Here is a 20,691-nt window from a genome sequence, read left to right on the forward strand (position 1 = left end):
TTTAAACTCATTTTTGACACTTGCTATATAGTTATGGTGGAAAGCATGGGCTGGAGCCCTGTGCTTGCTCTGTAAGTAATTTATAGTGACGCTTTTGCTGAAATGACCAAGATTACTTTGAGTCCAGCTTTTTTATCCCTTAGATGCCATGGACCATAGTAACTGAAGAATCTAAGCGGTTAGATATAGAGATGGGCTCTCTCTGTTATCCATTGCCTCTCATTCCATGCCCGCTTCAGAGCAGCGCTTACTATCTTGAAAGAAAAGCGCCTGTAAGCGCTTTTCCTAGCTGACTGGCTACCACTGAGCGACTTCAGGGATGGCTGGTAACCTAGAAAATGAGTAGCAAGTTGTAGAATTAAAAAATGTCTATTCTTGAGAATGAGGAAGATTCTTTTATAAGATGTAATTTTACAAAATTGCTTGTTTTTAAAAGCACTTTGCAATTGTATCATTTCAACAAAATGAGACAACGTGTTTAAGGAACGCAGCTTTGTCTGCTTCGTGGCTTGAAGGAGAATACGGACAAAAAAAATTGCAGTGATGTTAATTTTGGTTGTGAGCTTAAGAGGCCACCAAATGCACAAATGGTGACCCTCATTAAGGCCACGTGCAGAAGTGGTCTTCGTTTTTCTATGCTATTTTTCCTCTGATTGTCCTACTCCTGGTTTTGACTTAAGCTAGGGTCACACGTAGCGACGCAGCAGCGATCACGACGACGATCTGACCTTATCAGGATAGCTGCTGCGTCGTTACATGGTCGCTGGTGAGCTGTCAAACAGGCAGATCTCACCAGTGACCAGCCAGCAGCGACGCGTGGAAGCGATGCTACGCTTGGTAACTAAGGTAAATATCTGGTAACCAAACAAAATGCTTCGCTGGTTACTTGATATTTACCTTTGTTACCAGCGCACACCGCTTAGCGCTGGCTCCCTGCACACGTAGCCAGGGTACACATCGGGTTAATAAGCAAACCGCTTTGCTTATTTACCTGATGTGTACTCTGGCTACGTGTGCAGGGAGCAGGGAGCCGGCACTGGCAGCCTGAGAGCGGCGGACGCTGGTAACCAAGGTGAATATCGGGTAACCAAGCAGCCTTTGTTTGGTTACCCGATATTTACATTGGTTACCAGCGTCCGCAGAAGCCGGCTCCCTGCACATTTAGTTGTTGTTCTGTCGCTGTCACACACAGCGATGTGCGCTTCACAGCGGGAGAGCAACGAACAAAAAAATGGTCCAGGACATTTAGCAACAACCGGTGACCTCACAGCAGGGCCAGGTTGTTGCTGGATGTCACATACAACGACAGCAACGTCGCTGCTACGTCACAGAAAATGGTGACTTAGCAGCGACGTCGCTGTGTTGTGTGTGACATGACCATTACAAACACTCAATGTGTGCTCGTGGCCTTGCTTAGCCTGTGAGCGCTTCCAGCTATCACAGATGGACCTGCCGTGTGACCTTTCCCGTGGATGGCCAGCTGTTCTTATTCATCCAGTCATTTCCTACAGTGGTTGCTGTACAAGTGAGAATCAGAAGCAGGTAAGGTCTTTCAGTGTAGCTGTCTGCCGGGGACTAGGTTTCCCTAGTGAGCTACAACATGACTAGATCCAGAAAATAATCCTAGCTGTCACTTTCCACTGAGCTGAAGGACTCGCTGACCTGCATTCTGAGGCCTTCAAGTCTTGTTTCAGCAGTGGGGAGATTTTTCTCTGCCTGGAACATATCAATACAAGTCAGAAAATGTGTTGACAAATATTCAAATTGTTGTCTTAAACTGCAGCGGAGATGTCATGCGGCACATTGCTGTAGGCTCTATACAGCACATAATACGCCGGGAAATAAGCTGTGTCTTCATAGCCGCCTTTTCATTTAAATGAGAAACATGCATTTATTCATCAGAGATCTCTGCGTAGTGTACGGTGCAGTAAAGGTGGCCGGGGCAGCGTTTCAGATTAATGCTAATGCAGAAAGTTACTCTATTAGTTTGCACTTTCTTATTATGCTTACAATTTCTGCTTAAGCCTACTGCAGATATTGTTGGGTACATTTCCTAAGCACTTGCTTTAGAAAGAAAAAATGGTTTACCTTTTAGAAAAGTCCATTTTCCTAAGATGACACCATGAATCATCATCACCTGAGCACCAAAATAAAAAGTTTTAGTTTTAAAAAAAAAAAAGCAAAACTGCCATTAAAGGAAACTTGTCACATTGAACGTGGTATCTTATCTGCACTCAGAAAGTTATAGAGCGTGTGACCTGAGCAGATGGATGTACAGTTCTGTTTAGAGGTTTTCCACTACTCTGACAATGCCTTCCAATCAATATGTTTCCCCCAAGTAAAATAATAACACCTATACTCTCCTCCAGCACCGTTCCAGTGTTATCAGCACTGGCTGTCCTGGGGCTCATGTGATATGATGTCAAGCAATCCCTGATGCCATTCAGCGGTTCCTTCACTGTCCCGTATTCGGACGTAATGACAGTCAGATGAAGTGAAAGTTGCGGATGTTCTCTGAATTCTGCTGGAGAGAGTAAAGTGTATTCAGAGTAGCCACAAGATTAAGTCATGCAAACCCCTGGAGAGCCAGTGCCAGCATCGCTGGAACGGCGTTTGCATTGAAGGTGAGTATAGGTGGTATTATTTTACTTGAGAGAAACAACGATTAGGGTTGTGCGAGTAGTGGGCAACCACTTGAAAGCAAAACCGAAAAACTTGGCCACCACACCTGTTGGTATAAATTTAGTGTAGGTGCACATTCACACTGTGGCCATTCACAGACAAATATAAGACTAAAAACAATCAATGTATAATACATGTACAAAACCAAGGGTATGTACTTACCATTTGTACTACTATTTATCACCTTCCCTCTTCAGGCTGAGCACCTTATGTTTCTCGGTCGCTTTATTAGGGGACCCAATACCATGGCATAGTCTGCTGCCCCCTGGAGGCTGACAAAGATATTACATAGAACAAAAAAATGCCTCCTCTGACTATACCTTGCCTGCCATTATCCGACCTCCTCTGTTTTATTTTGTCATTTGGAGGCAGGGTCCATTTCATACCTATCTTAGATGTCGGCCTTTAGAGGCAAAGGTAGGTGTTCAAACTTTCACTTTTTCAGATGGATCACTTGGGCCGGGTACACACATCCGGCTTTTCGCCGGTTTGACGGATGCGACGCACGCCAGTACAGTATGATACAGTACATTGGCTGCGCCGCAACTTCCGGGTCACATGCTTCGGTCACATGACAGCATGTGACCGGCACTTGTTGCGCTGCCAGTGTACTGTATACACTGTATTGGCGTGCACCGCATCCGTCAAACCGGCGAAAAGATGGATAAGTGTACCCAGCCTTATAGGGTAACAGGGTAATTGTGCACTCTGTTCACCCACGTAGCGGCAGAGAGTACAGGCTGTAATTGTTCAGTCAGTATCCTCTTGTGCCTGTATGGCTAGACCATGTACCTTGACTTTGTTGGCAATCGGGTAACAGGGTGGTGGTCTTTTAGCCTTGTGGTCTCCTTCTTGCCCCCCATATCACAAACGTTTGCATGAAGCAGTAGATGGAGTCCAGATTCACCAAATTATAGCCTTGTTCAAGACAAAGCAGTTAAGAAGTTCTCTTACTATGGCTATGTTACGCGTCTTCCCAGTGGTCGTTTTTCGGTGCGGTGTGTCCTATCCTTTTGCCTCTTTCCCTCACCTCCACCCTCTTCCTTTCCCTCAGATTTCCAGTGTATCTCCTAGGTCAGGATTGTGAGTGGAGAAGGGCTCATTTCCGTGCTGTTAAGGGTGCATGTGGCTGTTGGGGTGGAGGGATCGGTCGTGGTGTGTTTGTCATAGTGGATGTTCTATCGCATGAATTTTAAATGGGTGTAGATTTCTGCTATTTACACTCTATGTTACGATTTGTTCATTCGATGTGCTGACAAAGTCAATCGACGAGACAGTGGGCCCCGTCCTCTGGTTAATCGGTACTGCCAGCTTTTGTCAATCATGCCAGCCAATCGGCAGTCACTGCCCACACCCTTGGCAAATCACCACATCTAGTGGGTTCCACCCACCAATCAATGGGGCCGGCATGCACCCACTCCTCTGACCAACCAGAATGTGCCACATGCTGTGAGGCCTGCCCCTTCCTGTTTCTGGTTCTGGCTAGGCCTCACACTTTGTGCCACATTCCCCACCCCTTCCTCTTCCTGTGATATCGCCAGCGTTATTTTGCCTAGTTATTCACCCAGGATGGTTCTATCATCCCTCCTTGTCTTGATTCACAGTCCTGTGCTGGCCGGCTTCCGCACCCTAGGTCACAACTCTGACGGAGTCTCACCACGTTTGCAGACCTTAGTGACCCTCAGACCAGGTAGGCTGTTTGTTTGCGAACTTGACACTTGTAGTGCCCCTGCTGCTCCCCCTCCCTTCTACCATTCTATCACCATTTAGCCTTTCTAGCAATCTCTGTGCCTTCTCTCTCGCTCATAAAGTCAGAGTTCAGAGAAGACTGTGCACTCTCCACTATCCATTCTGCCTTGATTACCTAGTATGCTGTAAAGTTGGTTTTCCAAAGAAAGCAAAAAGTGAGCCAGAGTATGAGTTGCTGTACGTGCAACTTGTAAGCTCATGTTCACACTGGCCATAAGATAAAGAAAACCCAAAAATAAAAATATGTATGTATATATGTATATATATGTAAATATGAAAATATGTATGTATTCCCTGCTGTAACTAAATAAAAGCTTAGTGCATATAAATAAACATGGGTTACTTGGTAAACACTATTTTTGATCAAAAAAAGCGTAAAGCCATACAAGGTGTACCAAATCAAGACAGTACCTACACGCTCTAGTATTAAAACCTTACCATGTGTCAACAGACATCAATCTAAATAAGGGCAGAGAGTGGCTTGGTCCCAACTGGACACACAGCCATGGGAAGCACTAGATGAAATGCCCTGCTCACTGAGAAGGGGGCCACACCCTATTTTGTACTGAGTAAAAAAACAAAAAAATGAGCCGGAGTAAGAGTTGGTGTACATACAACTTGTAAGCTCATGTTCACACTGGCCATGTTCAAACTAACCCTTAAGGCCCCTTTACACACTGCAACATCGCAAACGACATCGCTGTAACGTCACCGGTTTTGTGACGTAATAGCGACCTCCCCAGCGACATTGCAGTGTGTGACACGCATCAGCGACCTGGCCCCTGCTGTGAGATCGCTGATCACTACACATCTCTCAGGACCATTCTTTGGTCCTTTGTTTCCCGCTGTGCAGCATGATCGCTAGAAAGTCTCAGTGTGTAAAGGGGTCTTTACATCAACTTCGTTAGCGACTTCCCTTTCAAAAAGCTGCTTTACAACGTCCCCAATGACTAGCTAGGTCATTCTGCAGATCCGGATCGCTGTTGCTTCGTTTTCCAGGTATGCCTGTTTGACAGCTCACCAGCGACTCACCACAGACTTTGTAGCGATCCCGGCCAGGTTGGGATTGCTAGAAAGTCTCAGTGTGTAAAGGGGCCTTTAGCGTATTGCGCTGCTGTTATATCACAGTCTAAGTATGGGGAAGTGCCTTTCCCCCTGCTGGGGTTTTGGCTTTTAACTCTTCTGTATCTTACACCCTGGTTGCGGTTGTGGGATTATTGTCTAGGGCTTCTATCACACTGTTAATACTGTTATCTCTGCCCATTGTCACACCCACTAGCGTAAATAGCCTGGGATTGCGTTCGCCAGACTACCCTGGTTACCTCTCTGTAAGTGCAGGTTTTTCAGAGGTTCAGCCTGTGGCTATATAGGCTATGGGCCCACGGGACAATGTACCCGCGGATTTTGCCACGTAGGATTTTCCAGATAAATCCACAGGTTTGCGCAAGTACAGACATTCCCATGTTATCCTATGGGATTTGGGAAGTGCTTTATCAGTGGTGCGGTATGTGCGGCTGCGGAATATGCTGCGGATGTCCCGCAGCCTCACATAACTGCATGTCAATTATTTATGCGGAAATATCTGCGGAATATCCGCCCCTCCACTATAGAGAGAGAAGCCAGGACTTCCGCAGATATTTCCGCACTTGTCCCGCAGGTTTACTGCAACAAAAATGCTCAAATCCCGCAGCAATAGATAGCTGCGGATTCCGGGCAGCAGCTGCGGTAAACCTGCGGACATACCTGTGGAAAAGTCCGCGGGTACATTGTTCCATGGACACACACCCTTAGGGGCACTTTGCACACTTCGACATCGCATGCCGATGCTGCGATGTCGCACGCGATAGTCCCAGCCCCCGTCGCAGCTGCGATATCTTGTGATAGCTGCCGTAGCGAACATTATCGCTACGGCAGCTTCACATGCACTCACCTGTCCTGCGACGTCGCTCTGGCCGGCAACCCGCCTCTTTCCTAAGGGGGCGGGCCGTGCGGCGTCACAGCGACGTCACACGGCAGGCGGCCAATAGCAATGGAGGGGCGGAGATGAGCAGGATGTAAACACCCCGCCCACCTCCTTCCTTCTCATAGCAGCCGGGACGCAGGTAAGGAGATGTTCCTCGCTCCTGCGGCTTTACACACAGTGATGTGTGCTGCCGCAGGAGCGAGGAACAACATCGTACCTGTCGCTGCACCGGCATTATGGAAATTTCGGAGACTACACCAATGATACGATAATGACGCTTTTACGCTCGTTCATCGTATCAAAAAGGTTTTACACACTACGACATCGCAAGTGATGCCGGATGTGCGTCACTTTCGATTTGACCCCACCGACATCGCACCTGCGATGTCGTAGTGTGCAAAGCCGGCCTTACACTTCGGGCACAACCGGCACTGCTGTTGTCACTCTCGCAGGACAGACCCTTCGGCTGAGACCTGCCAGTTGCGTGAATCCTGTAGGTGATCCTGCAATCCAGAGGTTATTCTGACTGCCTTATAGACTGATTCAGCTCTGCCAGCTGAGGCCGTGGAGCCAGGTAAATCCCATAGCGCGGACCCTACAAACCCAGAGGTTATTTAGACCACCCTTTCTGAGGGAGTCAAGCTCTCAAGATAAGCCCGAAGTCACACTTGCAAGTGACTCACGTGTAAGGCTATGTGCGCACGTCGCGTAAAAACATGCAGTTACGCTGCGCTTTGTAGCGCAGCGTAACTGCATGCGTCCTGCGTCCCCTGCACAGTCTATGGAGACTGTGCAGGGGCCGTGCGCACGTGGCGTTTAAGAGCGCAGCGCTTCGGCTACTGCCGAAGCGCTGCGCAAAAAGAAGTGACATGTCACTTCTTTCCTGCGCTTTGCCGGCAGCTCCTGCTCTGTCTATGGCAGGAGCTGCAGGCAGAGCGCATGGAATCGGCGCTCACTACGGACATTTCTGCAGCGATCTAAAGCGCACATGTGCTCTTCAGATCGCTGCAGAAATTTCTGCAGGGCTTGTACGCAACGTGCGCACATAGCCTAATACTCCAAGTCTCGCATGGCATCACTTGGCACGGCTGCACACTTTCCTGACAGCAGTGGGTCGGCTACAGGTATTTCTATGCAGCTGAGACGCTCCTGTCCCGAAAGCAGCAGGGTGTGCCGGGTGATGCGGTGCGAGACTTGCGCATATTACACATGAGTCACTCGCAAGTGTGACTCCGACCTAAGACAATACTTGGATGAGGTTAGTGTGCTGTCCCTATTTCATGGACTGTTTCATATGAGAAGGGTGAGAAGCCACCATCAGTTTTTATTCATCTGAGAAAAATAGTTGAAACTCTGCTTGAAACTGATCAAAAATGCTGATAAAGCTCGGACCAGGTTTTGCATACTAGAAAGATCACTTATGTGTGTTTGTAATGGGCGTTGTTCACAATATTTTACAAATGTCACCAATACATGACTGCAGCTGCTAACTGAATTTATTGCCTTAGATCCTTCAATTTTGTCCACTTTAGAAACCCCCAAAATGAGTTTCTGGTGGGAGTAACCCTAACACAATGGTAGTGTTATACAGCGATTACTAATTTGTGCATAGTGACATTGGGCAGAACGTTAGAATAGATTGTTATTGCTGTCTTATTGCTTTGATCTAACCGCACAATTCTGAAATGTAATACTAAGTGTTTGTTTTCTCTTTTCTTATAGGACCATTAAAGCCAGAAATTACCATAACCTATATTGCTGTGTCTGCTATTTTCTTTAACAGTGGACTGTCGCTAAAAACAGAGGTAAGTATATAATGTTCTCTTCTCCAGATATAATGGGCTTTGGACTTCTAGGGTATTTTGATAATAATCATTTTTTTACATCTATGCAAAATGTTATCTCTGAACGGTCACATGGAAATCGCATTATGATGAATGGCTGAGCAGAGCATTCTTGTTTATCAGATTATGGCGTTACAAAACCAACACAACGGGAATTGATCTTCAGGTTTTCAGAATTGTTATTTTTAGTTTTTAAACACATTTAGAAAGGGTTTTTCACCATTTTGAAATTTTTTTGTGTCAAGTCCGTCATATTTTATTTTCCACAACATTCAGCCTTTGACATGCAACTTTCCAAAAATGTTGCAGAAAGTGTAGCAAAATCATGACCGTAGGGAAGTGGTTTGAAAAGTGGGAAATCTTTTCTTCACCTTCATCTTACAACTAAAGACATAAATTTATCAAATATCATGCTTAGTACAAATAAAAAGGCACCTAGGCACAAAGCTGGCGTCAAAAATTCTCCTCATGATGAATTTTCTCCTTTATGTTTATCAGAACAGCTTAGAAACTACACATTGGATATTTTGACGTAGCACAGGTATGTTCACCATGTGTGAAGACAATTACAGCATCTCATACCACTGACGCTTTTTATATATCAAAGCTTAGAACTAAAGTAACACCCCTGTATTCTTTCCGTATTATTTTAGTTATCCTGTCTAGTCTCCGGAAAGATAAAATTCCACAAATATTGCCTTATTTCATTCTTTTCTATCTGGAAAATCATGAAATACTTTTCCTCAGTGAGGTCATGGGATTTCATGTGAAACTCCTGGCAATTAATTGGGCTTCATGTTATCTGAGGATTGTCACCATCTAAATTAATATAATCTTCTGTATGAATGAATAAACTTTATATACTATTTCACCGAAGTTTTCCTGAGGTCAGAGAGAAGATCTTATCAAAGATAATGATGATGACTTTCCAGCTCCCTCCACACAGTTCGGAATCGTTCAGACGAGTCTAAAGGCCCCGATACACGTAACGACATCGCTAATGAGATATCGCTGGGGTCACAGAATTCGTGACGCACATCCGACCTAGTTAGCGACGTTATTGCGTGTGACGCCTACGAGCAACCGCTAACAATCCAAAAAAAACCGGCAAAAATCGTTGATTGTTGGACACGTCGTTCCTTTCCCAAATATCGTTGCTCATTTAGGACGCAGGTTGTTCGTCGTTCCTGAGGCAGCACACATCGCTACATGTGACAGCCCGGGAACGACGAACAACAGCGTTCCTGCGTCCTCCGGCAACGAGGTGGGAGTGACGTTAATACGGCTGCTCTCCACCCCTCCGCTTCTATTGGTGGCACGCTGTGAAACGTCGCTGTGATGCCGCACGAACCGCCCCCTTAAACAAGAGTTTGTTCTCTGGCCACAGCGACGTCGTTAGGAAGGTATGTGCGTGTGACGCGTACTAGCGATATTGTTCGCCACTGGCAGCGATTTGCCCGTGAAGCGCTCACGACGGGGGTGGGTGCGATCGCTAGCGATGTCGCAGCGTGTAAAGCGGCCTTTAGCCTGGCCTTATAATGTAGAGGATTGCTGATCAGCCTCCTGACTGTATACTTATAATAAGAGTGTTTAGCAGAGTGTAGGAGTCAGGATAATCTCATCAGTGAAGACGGAGTTAGTACTGGCTCTAGATAATCATGTGATGCACAGAGGAATAAGGCTGAAAACTAGGAATCCAGATGGAAAACTGAAGGTTGAAAACATGAGGGCTTAGCCGCGTGGAAATATGTACACTGTATGAATGAAGTATAAAGTGTGCTAGAGTTCGAGTGGGGGTGCAATTCTAGAAATAAGAATCGGGGCTGCTTCTTTTAGATTAGTGTTCAAGAATTAGGCAAATTTTCCATTTTGAACTAATTTGCAGTAGATAAGAAAAAAACAAAAACCATATTTTTAATTCCGCTTTGTCCCACTGCTCCACTTGCTGCCTATTGCCTTGCTGGTTTGTAGACTTCGTCATGGCAAATAAGATACATGGTCAGGTGATGTCACTCTGGATTGAAGTCGCTGTGTAATTTTTCATTTTCATGAAACCTTATAATAATATCTAGCAGTAAGCAATGAAATGAAGCAGAATTTTATGGAGATTGGAGGTGTTTTCCACAATAGGGATCCCCTCAATCAATCGATCATTGGAGGGTAGAGCAGAGGCTTAAAGGAAGCTTCTCACGTTGAGTGTGCAATCTGATCTGTGGCCAGATATGTAGGTTTAAGGGAAGATATTATAAGGCCGGGTTTAGACGGCTGTATTTCACAGTCCATAATTGAACCACAATGCTCACCATGGAATATCTGACCTGAATTTACAGCGTTTTAGGATTATGAGTTTGTAAGTTTGGGATTGACAATTCTTGGTTAGCTCACCCCCCCACATTAGTGTCTGCATGTGGAATGTAAAATATGGCCATCTGAATCCGCAGATTTTTTTAAATCCCAGCTGAATATGGGATTGGCGTCCACTGGGTGGTCTTTCAGCTATATACTGGGATGGCTGTGAATCGCTGAGTTGGATCACCCATTGTACTCCTAAAGGGCGCTTTACACGCGATCGCACCCGCCCCGTCGTTTGTGCATCACGGCAAATCGCTGCCTGTGGCGGACAAAATCGGTAGTGCACGTCACACGTACTTAACTTCCTAGCGACGTCGCTGTGGGCGGCGAACAACCTCTTTTTTTTTTTTTTTAAGGTCACACAGTGGCCCGCCAATAGAAGTGCAGGGGCGGAGACCAGCTGCATTAACACGCCTCCTCGTTGCCGGAGGACGCAGGAACGCTGTTGTTCTTCGTTCCCGGGGTGTCACACGTAGCGATGTGTGCTGCCTCAGGACCGACGAAGAACCTGCGTCCAAAATGAGCAACGACATTTGGGAAAGGAACGACGTGTCAACGATCAACGATTAGGTGAGTATTTTTGATAGTTAGCGGTCGCTCGTAGGTGTCACATGCAACGACGTCGCTAACGAGGCCGGATGTGCGTCACGAATTCTGTGACCCCCAACGATATCTCGTTAGCGATGTCGTTGCGTGTGAAGTGGCCTTAAGTCTAAAAAGAACAGGGATTCCAAGTAATACAATTATTTCTAAATGTTTGGCCACAAACCTGTCTACCAATCTGCTCATCTACACAACCAACATTTCCGAACTCTTGGATTCTTTTAAGACAAGTTGTTCAAAGTGAGAAAGCCCTTTAAGTTCTATTTTACTATTAGATCGGATTGTTTTCAGTTCTGTTTACAAGGACCTTTCAGAAAAGATAAGGCTGCTTTCACACTACGTTTTTTTAACATGCGTCATGAACTTTTTTTGCTGTAAAAGCGGATCCTGTTTTTACAAAGAAAAACGCATGCAAACGCATGTGTTATTTTGCCGGATCCTGTCACTTGAAGTTTATGGGCGGGCATTGGAGTCATGTGATCGGGAGTGAGGGGAACTGAACGTGACAGACTGGGAGCCGGCATCTGACAGCTGCGGAGGCTCGTAACCAAGGTAAACATCGGGTAACTTGCTTGGATACCCGATATTTACCTTGGTTACGAGCGCCTGCAGCTGCTAGGAGCCGGGCTCCCTGCACACGTAACCAAGGTAAAAATCGGGTAACTTGCTTGGATACCCGATATTTACCTTGGTTACGAGCGCCTGCAGCTGCTAGGAGCCGGGCTCCCTGCACACGTAACCAAGGTAAAAATCGGGTAACTTGCTTGGATACCCGATATTTACCTTGGTTACGAGCGTCTGCAGCTGCTAGGAGCTGGGCTCCCTGCACACGTAATCAAGGTAAACATCGGGTATCCAAGCAAGTTACCCGATGTTTACCTTGGTCACGAGCCTCCGCAGCTCTCAGGGGGGAGAGAGGGAGGAGGGAGTGAGGGAGGGGGGAGTGAGGAAGGGGGGAGAGAGAGACTGATCACACCAGGCTGGCTTCTGGGCATGCTCAGTAGAGCAAGCAGGGTCCTGTCTATCAGCATGCCAGCGTTCACCTGCGTTTGCATGCTGTTTAGTCAGGATCCAGCGTTTTGCAGTATTTGGACGCAGCTCAAAAACGCTACAAGTAGCGTTTTTGAAAAAAGTTAAAAAACTGCAAGTCGCTGGATCTTCACTATAACGCACGCAAACGCATGTGAACGCATATTGACGCGAGTCCATTGCAAATGCATTGAAATGAAAATGCATTTGCACTGGATCCGTTTTTGCGTTAAAAAAACGTTCAGGACGCATGTTTAAAAAAAAAACGTAGTGTGAAAGCAGAATAAGACCATACAAAAATGGTTTCCCTGCGTCTTGCTATAAGCCAGTAAGACATTTCACATAGCGCATGTGTGGCATTTAGCTAAAGTAGTGCTATAAATAAATAATAATAATATAATAATAATAATAATAATAATAAATGCCTAATAATAATAAATGCCTTATCAGCCACTCGTTCCATGTAAAACTAAGAATTATGGCTTCACATTCACACTTTTTTAGCTTGTTCTGTGACTTTTACATTAGTGTCTTTTTTGATGTTTAGAAATAGAAAGCCTTTCTTGACCTGCTCGGTATTTCTTTCCTACCCATTGTATTTACTTCTCTTCACCTTTAGAGGACATGCACATAATAGTTTTATGTCACGCTGACTTGTAGGAGATTAGGTTTCCAGGTGTTTCTTCTCCAGTGTTCGCCAGGTGCCGGCATTCCCACACCCTGTGCGCTAACATAGACTTGTAGATCTTGCAGCTTATAGACTAATTATTATATTGTTTAATTGAATTTCCAGCATGTTATGCATTTCCCTATTGTGCATCTGAGCCACTAAAATACACATGAGCATCTTACTGCAGATAGGCAGCGTGTATGGGAATGTTAATGGGTCTGTATCATACAACAGCTACAAATGAAGCTTGGAGACAAATTGCGTTTATTTATCTGAACATCTCAAGAGGATGGTTATTAAAGCACAGCAAAAACCTCCAAATCCTGCAAATGTAATTCATGTACCAACAGGGAAAATGCAGAATGGAAGACGGTATAATAGATGTCAAACAAGAACCAGTCTCAGAAATGAAAAGTTAAATATTTGTGCAAGAAATACATGCATGTCTTTATTTCTACGGCATTTTCTTGTTCTATTTCCCATGTTGTTTGTTTTAATATATCCTGAAAGCATTTTTATATCCTTGCATCCTGGAAATCTATATTTTGTTAGACACCATGGGGCCTCCACTTACAGAGTCAGATTGGAGTAATGAAGGCATCATTTGTAGCTTCTCTTGTTGTACATAAATACATCAGGATCAGATTCTTCGTATTTCCCGAATTATGTTTTGTTTTTCCATACAGGAGCTCCCAGGTACATACATTACATGCATTTGTACCATCCAAGCAGTTTTGTTTATAATTGTGTCTTGGATGCTGTAGTCTTCAGAAGAGGAGACAGTTGTACTTACCCCTCCCATCTCCTCTCATTTTCATGTGGTTCTATACTAGGAAAAACTAACAAATAGTCTAGAGCCTTTACAGGACGTCTGTCTGCAGGTTTTTGCTATGTAATCTGAAGACAGCATGCTGTAAGGGTTAACACAGAGATTTCAGCCATGTGTCTCTTATCGCAAACTGTGGTTTTGTTTACCTAAATGTTAGTTTAAGCTTTAGCAGCTTTATCATTACTGGGGCTGAGGGGCATGTGAGCTTAAGTTTGACTCCACTCCCTCTGTGATTAGCAGCTTCTGTCTATAGAAATGTACACTAAAAGCTTGGTGTGGCCAGGGGCAACTTCTTAAGGTCTGCTGCATTACTACAACTAAGGCTGGAATCACACTTGCAAGTGACTCGGCCAGTCTTGCATCAGCATCACCTGGTATGGTCGCACACTCTCTGGACAGGAGCGTTTCAGCTGTGTTGAAATACATGCAGCAGACCCGCTCCGGTCAGGAGAGAAGCTAACCGTGCCGGGTGATGCGATCCAATAATCGTGCGTCATACCTTTTATGTGAGCGCACCCTAAAACCTTTGGTGTCAGAACGGCTGCACCCAGTCAACTAATTCAGGGTCTCTTTGCCTACATCATTCTGCTCTCAGATGAGGTAGCAAAAACCTGCTGACAGATTCCTTTAACCCCTTCACAACCATGGACGGATCTTTCCGTCATGGATCGTGTCCCGGTAAGCCCCGCCCCCTGCCGCGGGCAGGCGGCGTGAATCGGCACACACATCAGCTGTTTTCAACAGCTGACATGTGTGCCTACATGTTCCGAGTGGAATCGCATTCCATCCGGAACATTAACCCCTTAGATCTCGCTGCCAAAGTCTGGCAGCGAGATCTATATGCGCGCGGCCATCTTTTTTACTTACCGCCGCCCCCTCCGGACGTCACGTGAGTGATCACGTGACGTTCGGTGGTTGCCATCGTAGCACAGGGTCATGTGATGACGCCTGGTGCTACGAAGTTTCACTTTCATTCTTCCTCGGCACGGAGCAGAGGAAGAAAGAAAGTGACTATTTCTGCTGTTTACAGCGGTATAGCTGTGATCAGCAGATAGCGATCAGCAATCGGATTGCTGATCGCTATAGCCCCCTAGGGGGACTAGTAAAATAAAATAAAAAAAGTAAAAAAAAGTTTTAAAAAATTAAGAAAAAAACAAAAAACCTAAAAGTTCAAATCACCCCCCTTTCCCCCCCATTGAAAATTAAAGGGTTAAAAAATAAATAAATATACACATATTTGGTATCGCCGCGTTCAGAAATGCCCGATCTATCAAAATATAAAATCAATTAATCTGATTGGTAAACGGCGTAGTGGCAAAAAATTTCCAAACGCCAAAATTACGTTTTTTTGGTCGCCGCAAGTTTTACGCAAAATGCAATAACAGGCGATCAAAACGTAGCATCTGCGCAAAAATGCTACCATTAGAAACATCAGCTCGAGACGCAAAAAATAAGCCGTCACTGAGCCATAGATCCCAAAAAATAAGAACGCTACGTGTTTCGGAAAATGGCGCAAAACGTGCGCCACTTTTATTGGACAAACTTGTGAATTTATTTTAACCCCTTAGATACAAGTAAACCTATACATGTTTGGTGTCTACAAACTCGCACCGACCTCAGGTATCATACCCACACATCAGGTTTACCATATAGTGAACACCGTGAATAAAACATCCCAAAAACTATTGTGCCATCACACTTTTTTTGCAATTTTTCCACACTTGGAATTTTTTTGCTGCTTTCCAGTACACCATATGGTAAAACTTATGGTTTCATTTAAAAGTACAACTTGTCCCTCAAAAAACAAGCCCTCATATGGCAAGATTGACGGAAAAATAAAAAAGTTACGGCTCTCGGAAGAAGGGGAGCAAAAAACAAAAACGCAAAAACGGAAAGTGCCCCGGGGCTGAAGGGGTTAAAGGGAGTCTTGTCACTAATTACAATACAAGCCACATACATTATTAAACAGATCGCTCAACCCAAACAGGGTTAATGTATATTTTTCTTTGTATGGGGTTAAGAACTAACAGGCAGGTCGTTGCTAACTGCCCTGTTCTGTCCGGGGACGATCTCAGCCGGTGAATCCTCTGCTTTGTTTCACCTCTCGTTTACAGATCTGCGTCTTCTCTTCCGCTTTGCTTTGTTGACGGGTTGTCACATGCTGATGGACAGCCGGTTCTCACTTATTTGGACGCTCTCCCATATTACATTTATTGCTACATACTTCAGGGGATCAGCTGACCCCTCGCCCACCCAAACCTTCAGATTTTTAGAAATGTTAATCTTGCCAATTACCAAATCAATAGATATATAGACAATTATTACTTTTCTAATAGTTATCCATATTGTTTGGATTTGGTTCTGCCTAGTGTTCCTCCATGAAGGCTCTTGTCTTCTCAGTACAATATCTGTTCTAGTATGATAAAGCTTCATGATTCAGTATACTCTCATTTTCTGCCAGTTCAGTGTTGGCAATATCCCCACAAATTAACCTCTTCCTCTCCTCCAGCTTGTCTGAAGACCTCACATCTAGGAGCTTCAGATGTTTCTTCCTTTCATTCATCCGGCTGTTCAGTTCCGCCATCCCACCTCACTAGTAAACATATATACCTCACTCCTCGGCTGTGCGGAGCATTGCTTAGCATATACCTCACTCCTCGGCTGTGCGGAGCATTGCTTAGCATATACCTCACTCCTCGGCTGTGCGGAGCATTGCTTAGCATATACCTCACTCCTTGGCTGTGCGGAGCATTGCTTAGCATAGACCTTGTGGTAACTGTAAATTCTCTAGAGAAGGGGAAATATTGATTTTACAACAGATCATCTAGTTGAGAAACATCTGTTTGAAGTCCATCTGCTGCTGATACTGTACGGGGTTGTGCATATGATGTCAATTCTGGAAAATGGAGACAAGATTTCAACACTTTTATTAATTTGTGGGTATTGGTTTGTAAGATCAGGTTATTTGCTGTATATAGTCGCTGCCAGCACCACATTGGGGAGGGCCTTGTTCTTGATGTTTGCTGTAGATCGTTGCGTTATAGAGCATCTATCCTCTGATAACTTTTACTAGGGCATACAGCAGAAGCAGAAAAGCCCTCCGTGCCTTGTCCAATCATAGCGAAACGTTTTCAGACTGATACAAATGTTGGTTTTCACAGTTTGCGGTGTCAGTGCTTTTAGATCTTTTAGACAGCTGTTTCTTTAATTAATGAAGTACAAGTATAAGCATTTTATAAGTTTTTATACAATAATTGACAAATATATAAAGCTTATGCAATGACTCAATATTTCATTTTGACCCATCTGCAATTCACCCTGACATGCTGGATATCAGTTTTTGGGCCAAATGCTGCCAGCCCATTCCTTGTCTATCTGTGCTTTTGTTTCTCCACTCGCTTATTAAAGGGAACCTTTCACCAGATTTATCCCATATAAGCTGCGGCCACCACCAGTGAGACCTTATATACAGCATTCTAACATGCTGTATATAACTTCCCTAGCTGATCTGTATAACAAAAAAAACACTTATGGAGCAGTCTGGTCTGATGGACGTCGATTGTCTTGGTTCGGCACGTCTTCTCTTCCTTCTATCCTCTTTCTCTTTCACAGCTCGGTACGGATGATGTGTCCTTCGTTATCCTCCATTGCACTCCTGCACGCACTCGCTTCTCTCTGCCCTGCTGAGGGCAGATCAAAGTATTGTAGTGCGCATACACTGGTGTTCTTTCACCTTTCCCCACGCCTTCACATTACAGTACAGTGATACCTTCATTTTAGTTGATAATCCGTCCTAGTAGAATCAGTGAAATCCGAAACCAATGAAAACCAAGACAATTATTTCCATAGGAATCAATGTAAATCCAATTAATTAGTTTTAGACACTCCAAAATGCACACCAGAAATACATTTTATAGAGAATAAAGATAGTTTAATACTTAAAACAATAGCAAATGAATATATAAAAGGAATGTTAAATGAATATAAAATGCTAATGTAAAGAATAAAGACATTTTATCTTTAATTTGTTACATACATTTTGAAACGGACGAGCGGGGTGATACTCACACAACGCCACACAGAGCAGGAGGATGCATGGATCACCCTTTGTTGTCGCAACATAAGCAGCATAGTCACGTGGGCATGCCGCCCGCACACGGATTGGCCGGCCGCTCGCCCAGGCTCCGCCCCCCCAAACGGGATTGGCCTCTCGCCCCGGCACCCTGCACGCATTGGCAACTCTGCCACGCCCCGCCCCCCTCACGCAATGCACGCTCGCTCTGGCCCCGCCCCCCGCACGCATTCCCCGAACCGACACGGAGCCACGACTCCCAGGTGAGTACTGTACCCCCCGGGAGCCCACATCAGCGTACGCCGCCAACCCAGCCGACACATACCCTCGCATTGCTGGGGTTGCCGCCGTATGCTGGTGTGGGCTCCCGTGCGAGCGGGGGTCGGGATACGCTGGTAACCATGGTAGCATAGTTACCAGCGCATCAAGGTCCTGCAGCGGCGGAACATACACACGCGCACACATAACAACACACACACACACATCAGATCACTCTCACTCTCACACACACATCACATCGCATCCACACACTCACAACATCCTGGGATATCGCTTGTTTCTCGGCGGCGATACTGTGGAGTTACCTTCCAGGACCTGCCGGAGGATCACATGGCCAGAAGCATGTGGTATCTCCGGATGTTGTGAGTGTGAGCGCGTATATGTGCGATATCTTCAGTGTGTGTGAGTGTATGCGATCGGATGTGTGTGAGTGTGTTCTGATGTGTGAGTGTGTGTGTGTGTGTGTGTGTGTGTGTGTGTGAGAGTGGATGCGATCGGATCTGTGAGTATCGGCAGAGGAGCACGGCGTGCTGGGGGAGGCTGATGCTGGGGGAGGCTGGGAGGAGAGAGGCTGATGCTGGGGTAGGCTGATGCTGGGGTAGGCTGATGCTGGGGTAGGCTGATGCTGGGGGAGGCTGATGCTGGGGGAGGCTGATGCTGGGGGAGGCTGGGAGGGTGTAGGCTGATGCTGGGGTAGGCTGATGCTGGGGTAGGCTGATGCTGGGGTAGGCTGATGCTGGGGTAGGCTGATGCTGGGGTAGGCTGATGCTGGGGTAGGCTGGGAGGGTGTAGGCTGATGCTGGGGGAGGCTGGGAGGAGAGAGGCTGATGCTGGGGGAGGCTGGGAGGGGGAGGCTGATGCTGGTGGAGGATGGGAGGAGGGAGGCTGGGAGTAGAGAGGCTGATCCTGGGGAAGGCTGGGAGGGGGAGGCTGATGCTGGAGGAGGCTGGGAGGAGAGAGGCTGATGCTGGGGGAGGCTGGGAGTAGAGAGGCTGATGCTGGAGGAGGCTGGGAGGTGAGAGGCTGGGAGGGGGAGGCTGATGCTGGGGGAGGCTGATGCTGAGGGAGGCTGGGAGGAGGGAGGCTGGGAGGAGGGAGGCTGGGAGGGGGGAGGCTGGGAGAAGAGAGGCTGATGCTGGGGGAGGCTGAGGCTGGGAGGAGAGAGGCTGAGGCTGGGAGGAGAGAGGCTGATGCTGGGAGGAGAGAGGCTGATGCTGGGAGGAGAGAGGCTGATGCTGGGAGGAGAGAGGCTGATGCTGGGAGGAGAGAGGCTGATGCTGGGAGGAGAGAGGCTGATGCTGGGAGGAGAGAGGCTGATGCTGGGAGGAGAGAGGCTGATGCTGGGAGGAGAGAGGCTGATGCTGGGAGGAGAGAGGCTGATGCTGGGAGGAGAGAGGCTGATGCTGGGAGGAGAGAGGCTGATGCTGGGAGGAGAGAGGCTGATGCTGGGAGGAGAGAGGCTGATGCTGGGAGGAGAGAGGCTGATGCTGGGAGGAGAGAGGCTGATGCTGGGAGGAGAGAGGCTGATGCTGGGAGGAGAGAGGCTGATGCTGGGAGGAGAGAGGCTGATGCTGGTGCAGCATGGGGGATGGAGCACGATGGGGGGTGCGAAGCATGGGGGATGGAGCACGTTTGGGAGTGCGCAGCATGGCGGATGGAGCACGTTTGGGAGTGCGCAGCATGGCGGATGGAGCACGTTTGGGAGTGCGCAGCATGGCGGATGGAGCACGTTTGGGAGTGCGCAGCATGGCGGATGGAGCACGTTTGGGAGTGCGCAGCATGGCGGATGGAGCACGTTTGGGAGTGCGCAGCATGGCGGATGGAGCACGTTTGGGAGTGCGCAGCATGGCGGATGGAGCACGTTTGGGAGTGCGCAGCATGGCGGATGGACCACGTTTGGGAGTGCGCAGCATGGCGGATGGAGCACGATCGGGGGTGCGCAGCATATGGGATGGAGCACGATGGGAGGTGCACACCTCCCCCCACCACACACAGCGCCTTACACAGACACCCACACACACAGACAACGCTGCACACACACACAACCCAGCACACAAACACCGTGGCATACATAAATATACGCACATACCACGCAACACACACACATTGCACAAAACATACCTCCCCCCAAAACACACCACACCCACACAAACCGCGCAACACACACACAATGCTACAGACTCACAGTGCTCCACAAACAACGCAACACACATACAACACCGCTCTCACACCCCCCACACCCAGACAACACCCAGAACATGTACAGCGCCCTACACAAACACTTGGTAACTACAGACAACATCTATATATATTATATATATATATATATATATATATATATATATATATATATATATATATATATATATATATATATATATATATATATATATATATATATATATATATATAACATAAATAAATACATTTAATAACAAAAATCATACATTAACTACACAATACGTAAATTCTAGAATACCCGATGCGTAGAATCGGGCCACCTTCTAGTGATGTCTATAAGAGCCTACTGGTGGTGGCCGCAGTTTATAGGGGACAAATTTGGTCGCGGATTACCTTTAAAGGGAACTTATCAGGACCCCAGTGTACCCAGAACCACGA

At 46.4% G+C, this 20,691-nt stretch overlaps 1 protein-coding gene across 1 annotated transcript in view; it reads left to right on the forward strand.

Annotated features, from left to right (window-relative positions):
- SLC10A7 (solute carrier family 10 member 7) overlaps positions 1 to 20,691 on the forward strand; it is a 304,073-nt gene that overhangs the window by 29,421 nt on the left and 253,961 nt on the right. Inside the window, exon 2 of the mRNA XM_075335657.1 lies at positions 8,117 to 8,199. Within this exon, the coding sequence (XP_075191772.1) occupies positions 8,117 to 8,199 (83 nt within the window). The remainder of the gene's footprint in view (positions 1 to 8,116; positions 8,200 to 20,691) is intronic.

The sequence above is a fragment of the Anomaloglossus baeobatrachus genome, chromosome 1 (genome assembly GCF_048569485.1).
Source record: "Anomaloglossus baeobatrachus isolate aAnoBae1 chromosome 1, aAnoBae1.hap1, whole genome shotgun sequence".
NCBI lineage: Eukaryota > Metazoa > Chordata > Amphibia > Anura > Aromobatidae > Anomaloglossus > Anomaloglossus baeobatrachus.